General features: G+C 46.4%; 1 protein-coding gene across 3 annotated transcripts in view; it reads left to right on the top strand.

Moving 5' to 3' along the window:
• Window positions 1-6470, top strand: part of cwf19l2 (CWF19 like cell cycle control factor 2) — a 14347-nt gene extending 7877 nt beyond the window's left edge. For all 3 annotated transcript variants that reach the window (XM_047820802.1, XM_047820803.1, XM_047820801.1), the window contains 8 exons: window positions 57-185; window positions 1353-1490; window positions 2874-3086; window positions 3466-3582; window positions 3689-3844; window positions 5697-5777; window positions 5980-6081; window positions 6167-6470. In XM_047820802.1, coding sequence (XP_047676758.1) covers window positions 57-185; window positions 1353-1490; window positions 2874-3086; window positions 3466-3582; window positions 3689-3844; window positions 5697-5777; window positions 5980-6081; window positions 6167-6304 — 1074 coding nt within the window. In that variant the 3' untranslated portion in view covers window positions 6305-6470. The remainder of the gene's footprint in view (window positions 1-56; window positions 186-1352; window positions 1491-2873; window positions 3087-3465; window positions 3583-3688; window positions 3845-5696; window positions 5778-5979; window positions 6082-6166) is intronic.
• Window positions 6471-7460: the final 990 nt, after the last annotated feature.

Below are 7460 nucleotides of genomic sequence, written 5' to 3'. Positions count from 1 at the left end.
GTGTGTGTGTGTGTGAGAATGGGTTGTGTTTAATGTAATTATTGTTTTTCTCTCAGGTGTCTATGCAGCAGGAGGCGGAGCAGGAAATGATCTTGTTCAGAACGGACCAATCAGGACGAGCGTGGCCGGTGAGCGGCCCGTCCCAGCACGTGGAGCCAAAAGGAGGGCGGAGGAAGAAGAAAGCGGTAAGTGTGAGACACACATATTAGTATTTATTGTGTGTGTGTAAATTTAATAATCTGCTGATAATATTGGATTCTAATAAGCAGCCTAATTAATGAGTGTATGGAATTATTACTTTGCTTCATTTAAATATATTTGCATATTAATGAGACTATAATGTTCATCTGGAAAAAAAGTGTGAGGAAAAAGGCAGCAAATTTCAATTCTTTTAAGGATTTTCATTCGAACAGTTTTTGCATTTAATACGCAGAAATAACTTCAACCCTGGGGGGAACGGTGTCTTAGTGGTTAGCACGTTCACCTCACACCTCCAGGGTCGGGGGTTCGATTCCCGCCTCCACCTGGTGTGTGTGGAGTTTGCATGTTCTCCCCGTGCCTCGGGGGTTTCCTCCGGGTACTCCGGTTTCCTCCCCCGGTCCAAAGACATGCATGGTAGGTTGATTGGCATCTCTGGAAAATTGTCCGTAGTGAGTGTGTGAGTGAATGAGAGTGTGTGTGTGCCCTGTGATGGGTTGGCACTCCGTCCAGGGTGTATCCTGCCTCGATGCCCGATGATGCCTGAGATAGGCACAGGCTCCCCGTGACCCGAGAAGTTCGGATAAGCGGTAGAAAATGAATGAGTGAATGAATGAATGAATGAATGTACTTCAACCCTGTTCAGTACGTAATGCACGATGTTCAAGGTCTGCTATGAACAAACTGGAGAATATTCACTAGTGCACCACTATATAGAGAGTGTGCAAACCATGTACCCTAGCAGCCGATCATTACCCATGATGCAGTGTCTGGTTTGTGACCAATACTATAATAATTATAGGATATATGATGGTGTGATGCGTCATTACACTCACCACTATGAACTGTTTACCATTGTTCACCACTATTACCCTTATTTTTATTATTAATATAATAATTATTCAACATTATTAATAAACCTTAAATGTAAGAATAAGCAAACAGTGACTCACAGCGCAGTGACTACTGTTGTACCCCTAGCAACACACACCTCTCTCCTGTGTGTGTGTGTGTGTGTGTGTGTGTGTGATGAACCTCTTGAGCACCCTTTGAAATGCTAAACCACAAATAATTAACAAGGGTGATTAAGTCATTTAACTGTGTGCTTCTGTGTGTGTGTGTGTGTGTGTGTGTGTGTGTGTGTGTGTGAACAGATCGAGACCCATGTCTCTGGCGAGCGTGTGCGTTACTTTGCAGATGATGACCGTCTGGATCTGAAAGAGATGGTGCGGAGGGAGAAGATGACCTCATCACAGGACCAGAACGCTCTCTACTCACGTATGGCTGCTAAGGTGGGTGTTTGGCAACAATCTGGCAACCCTAGAGTCACACTACTTGGTGGTATTCTGGATTATCGAGATCACTATTTCTTTCCACACACACACACACACACACACACACACACACACACACACACACACAGGCATTATAAAAGTTCTCTCAATGTATTTGGCAACCCAAAAACAACTACTAATAATTCGGAGGGTTTTTAATGGTATCATTTTAATCCCAAACACAAATCTAATGCTCTAACAGTTCCTACAATCTGGCAACCTGGACACACAAGCTTCTACTTTCTACTGTCTGGTCCTGGTGGATGTCTACTCTGTCTGGCAACCTGTATTCATTTGGCAAAAAAGAAGAGACAGATATTCTTGTGGCCGGTGTACATTAGGTTTATCTGGCACACAGATATGCAGGGATTGGTATTTTGTTCTTTTTAAAACTTGTGTCCTATACAGCGACCTACACACACACACACACACACACACACACACACACACACACACACACACACACACACACACACACACAGACTGGATGTAACAGATGGTGAACATTTCTCTCTGCCTCTCTTCATTGCTCTCTCTGAGTGTGTGTAACATGATGGGTGAAAACTGTATTAATAAACTTACAAAGACGTCACTGTCACCATGGAGACTGGAAATGAAAGTGCCAAACATTGCACATTTTAGCTCTCTCTCTCTCTTTCTCTGACTCTCTCTAGTGAAAACGCTCTAGCGTTACCATGGCAAATATGCTAAAAATATGTACTTATTTTAGCTGTGTGTGCATAATGAATGCCAAGTTAGCAACAGTAGTTGTGTGTCTTTGTGTCAAGTGTGTGTGTGTGTGTGTGTGTGTGTATGCATGGCACATGCTGACACACACAGATACACACTGGTGCAATGTCTCATTCTGTCTATCAGACATGTCAAGGACGAGAACACACTGTAGAGCACACACCCATAGCACTTGTTGCTATGGAGATGATGTCTTACACTCATACTCTCTCACACACACACACACACACACGTGTAAGAATTGTGCAGTAGTTTGTAAAATACCCCAAACGCTGGAGGAAACGAAAATAAGATCGAAGCAAGCACTGAAGAAAGTTCTAAATATCAGAACGCAACAGTCACGAACTTTTAACGAACTCAAGCACGCCGAAGGTGACGAGATGACGTGACGTTAACACTAACACAGTAATAATGCATCAGCTGTAACATATTAAACATAACATAAAACGTGTCGTACTGAAGCGTTAAGGATGCAACGGCATACAAAACCTCCAACGAACCTCCAACACTAAGAACATAGTGAAAAGTGAAGGCTGTATTAAAGCTGTGGTGTGTGTGTGTGTGTGTGTGTGTGTGTGTGTCTGTGTTTAGATGATGGGCAAGCAGGATGGTGATAACTACACATTAGACGACATGTTCGTATCGAGCGCAGCGCAGAGAGAAAGGGACGGGCTCGACGAGGAGAGAGCGAGGGCCCGAGCGATGGGGGAGGGGCGGAGCCTCGCCGCACGAATGGATAAATGCCCATTCTGCTTCAGCAACAGCGAACTGCCCAAACACCTGGTGGTGGCTATTGGGGCAAAGGTACATGCTAATTACCACACACACATGCCAATTATCCCCCACACTCTAATTGCCTTTACACACTGTACTTAACATCATGCTTATCATCTCACACACAGTTACTCGACACTATGAATCCCAAATACCAGCGGTGTTAACACGCTAGTTTAGTCTACGCCAGTTACTTTGCATGCTAATGACCACACAGATGCTAATTTCTCTCTCTCTCTCACACACACACACACACACACACACACTCTGACTGTTTTGCATGCCAATATACTTTCTAATTGGAAAAGGTTTATGAATCAAGCTTGTGAGCAGGTGTGTGTGTGTGTGTGTGTGTGTGTGTGTGTGTGTGTGTGTGTGTGTGTGTGTGTGTGTGTGTGTGTGTACACAGGTGTATCTTTCCCTTCCTAACGGTGTCTCGTTGACTGAGGGACACTGTTTCATCGCTCCACTGCAGCACCACTGCTGTGCAACTCGCCTTGATGAGGATGTCTGGAGTGAAGTACAGGTATGTAAACACACACACACACGTGTATACACACACACACACATGTATACACACACACACATTTCTCACAAATATATTACTTCCCCCTCCCGTCTCTGTCCTTCAGGTGTTCCGCAAGTCTTTGGTTCAGATGTTCCATTCTCTTGGTCTCGACTGTGTGTTTTTGGAAACTCACCTGAACCCTAAGAAGCGAATGCACATGCTGTACGAGTGTGTTCCTCTTCCGCGGGAGCTTGGAGATATGGCACCTGTTTACTTCAAGGTATTATCCATAGAGACAAAAGGCTGTCCTCCCATATGGTGCTCATGCTAGGGTCAGATATGGGAACGGAGACAGAGGGACAGACAGATACAGAGCCTGAGACAGAGGGACAGACAGGTACTGGGGCAGAAATGGAGACAGACAGATGCAGAGCCTGAGACAGAGGGACAGACAGATACAGAGCCTGAGACAGAGGGACAGACAGGTACAGAGCATGAGACAGAGGGACAGACGGGTACAGAGCATGAGACAGAGGGACAGACAGGTACAGAGCCTGAGACAGAGGGACAGACAGGTACAGAGGGACAGACAGATACAGAGCCTGAGACAGAGGGACAGACAGGTACAGAGGGACAGACAGGTACAGAGGGACAGACAGGTACAGAGGGACAGACAGGTACAGAGCCTGAGACAGAGGGACAGACAGGTACAGAGGGACAGACAGGTACAGAGGGACAGACAGGTACAGAGGGACAGACAGGTACAGAGCCTGAGACAGAGGATCAGACAAATACAAAGCCTGAGACAGATACAGAGCCTGAGACAGAGGGACAGGCAGATACAGGGCCTGAGACAGTGGGACAGGCAGATACAGAGCCTGAGACAGAGGGACAGACAGATACAGAGCCTGAGACAGAGGGACAGGCAGATACAGGGCCTGAGACAGTGGGACAGGCAGATACAGAGCCTGAGACAGAGGGACAGACAGATACAGAGCCTGAGACAGTGGGACAGGCAGATACAGAGCCTGAGACAGAGGGACAGACAGATACAGAGCCTGAGACAGTGGGACAGGCAGATACAGAGCCTGAGACAGTGGGACAGGCAGATACAGGGCCTGAGACAGTGGGACAGGCAGATACAGAGCCTGAGACAGTGGGACAGGCAGATACAGAGCCTGAGACAGTGGGACAGGCAGATACAGAGCCTGAGACAGTGGGACAGGCAGATACAGAGCCTGAGACAGTGGGACAGGCAGATACAGAGCCTGAGACAGTGGGACAGGCAGATACAGAGCCTGAGACAGTGGGACAGGCAGATACAGAGCCTGAGACAGTGGGACAGGCAGATACAGAGCCTGAGACAGTGGGACAGGCAGATACAGAGCCTGAGACAGTGGGACAGGCAGATACAGAGCCTGAGACAGAGGGACAGACAGGTACAGAGGGACAGACAGGTACAGAGGGACAGACAGGTACAGAGGGACAGACAGGTACAGAGGGACAGACAGGTACAGAGGGACAGACAGGTACAGAGCCTGAGACAGAGGATCAGACAAATACAAAGCCTGAGACAGATACAGAGCCTGAGACAGAGGGACAGGCAGATACAGGGCCTGAGACAGTGGGACAGGCAGATACAGAGCCTGAGACAGTGGGACAGGCAGATACAGAGCCTGAGACAGAGGGACAGGCAGATACAGAGCCTGAGACAGTGGGACAGGCAGATACAGGGGGCCAATAGACAGAGATATCTCCAATCATGTGGAACAGCGTGATGGAGGGACAGACAGACAGACAGCCACATAGACAGCAAAGTTACTATAAACAGATACAGGAGCAGAGACAGATGGACAAAGACAGAGAGAGACACTGAAAGTCAGGAGATTGTCTTCAGGTGTTTGAGTTCAGTAACCCAGAGCAGGCACACGTGGATGCAGAAACAGAAACCCATCCTGCTTTGGGACCATAACAGGGTTAGATCAGGGGCAGGTGGATCCTTCATCCATAATTAGTGCTGCACTTGTCACAGAATGCACTAAAATACCTGCGTGTGTGATGTGTGTGTGTGTGTGTGTGTGTGTGTGTGTGTGTGTGTGTGTGTGTGTGTGTGTGTGTGTGTGTGCGTGCAGAAAGCCATCATGGAGTGTGACGAGGAGTGGGCGATGAATAAGAAAGTGGTGGATCTGTCATCCAAGAACATCAGACAGGCTGTGAGACCCGCACTTACTTATGATCCAGGCTCTTTCCCTTCACCTTCTCTTCCCTCAAGATCTCTTCAATATCATCATGCCTGTGTGTTTGTGTGTGTGTGTGTGTGTGTGTGTGTGTGTGTGTGTGTGTGTGTGTGTTTGTGTGTTTGTGTGTGTGTGTTTGTGTGTGTGTGTGTGTGTGTGTGTGTGTGTGTGTCTCTAGGTTCCTCGTGGTTTGCCATACTTCTCTGTGGATTTCGGGTTGCAGGGAGGATTTGCTCACGTTATCGAGAATCAGGACAAGTTTCCACATTACTTTGGGAAAGTAAGTATCTAAACACACACACACACACACACACACACACACACACACACACACACACACGTCCTAACGCCCCACGTTCTCACAGGAAGTCCTTGGCGGGATGTTGGACCTGGAACCACGACGATGGAGGAAGCCGATCAGAGAGAACTTCGACGATCAGCGTAAGAAGGTCCTTCAGTTCTCCCAATGGTGGAAACCCTTCGACTGCACCAAGAGCCAATAAGAGATCCGTGTTCACCTTGGGGGCGGGGTCAAGATCAGAGCTTCAGCGTCCAACGTCCAGGAGTTCTGGCAGTCTGTCGTGTTTATAATCGGATGTATTTCATGAACGCTGCATTATTGAGCTGTTTAATATAATGGAACATTAAAGTGGTGTTGATTATTATAAACGTTTTGTCCTTTAAATTCAATTCTAGTTTATTTCTATAGCACCTTTTACAAAAGGTTAATATAAAGAATAATATAAAGATGAATAGAATACAAAATTCAAGATTATTATCAGATAGATTTAGTTCACAATGTGTTTGTATTTATCCCCAATGAGCAAGTCTGAGGTGACTCAGGTGACTGTGGGGAGGACAAACTCCCTTAGATGGTAAAGGAAGGAACCTTGAGAGGAACCAGACTCAAAGGGGAACCTCATCCTCATCCTCATCTGGGTGACACTAGGGGGTGTGATTATAAATATACAGTCTGATAAATGTTGTAGTGATGTAAAAGACCACATGGAGTTCACATCTCCTCTTTAGTATCGCAGAGTCCGACCGGAGCTGGTAGATCTCTAGATGCCTCAGGATCCTCATAGAGTCGGCCTCGTCTCAGTGGATGTCCAAAATCTTCATCGCACGGAAGACTGGTACAGTTTCTTGATGCCTCGGGATGGATAGAATGATAGAAGCAGTGTAGAGGGATTAACATAGCTGCTGTTCATAATATTTGCAAGTCTGATGTAATCGTGCACAATATTATGGGATGTATTGTGTGTTTGTGTACTATGCCTGACTAAAGAGATGAGTTTTTAATCTACATTTAAACTGGGAAAGTGTGTCTGAGCCCCGAACACTAACAGGAAGACTGTTATAAAGTTTGGGAGCTGAATAAGAAAACGCTCTACCACCTTTAGTAGACTTAGATATTGTGGGAACTAGCAGAAGTCCTGAGTTTTGTGATGTCAGAGAGCGTGAAGGATTGTAACGTGTTAGAAGACTAGTTAGATACATGGGAGCTAAACCATTAATGCGTTCTAGTCAATCCACAAAGCGAATAGATTGTTTAATAATTTTTAGCGTTACTGTTTAGGATGGTGGACGAGGCCTTGAAAGGATCGGTTACATTCCATATTGTGCCTTTGATTGACAGGCAGCTACATGTGATCTCAT

The sequence above is a fragment of the Tachysurus fulvidraco genome, chromosome 11 (genome assembly GCF_022655615.1).
Source record: "Tachysurus fulvidraco isolate hzauxx_2018 chromosome 11, HZAU_PFXX_2.0, whole genome shotgun sequence".
Classification (NCBI taxonomy): Eukaryota; Metazoa; Chordata; class Actinopteri; order Siluriformes; family Bagridae; genus Tachysurus; species Tachysurus fulvidraco.
This window is presented reverse-complemented; position numbering and strand designations above follow the sequence as displayed.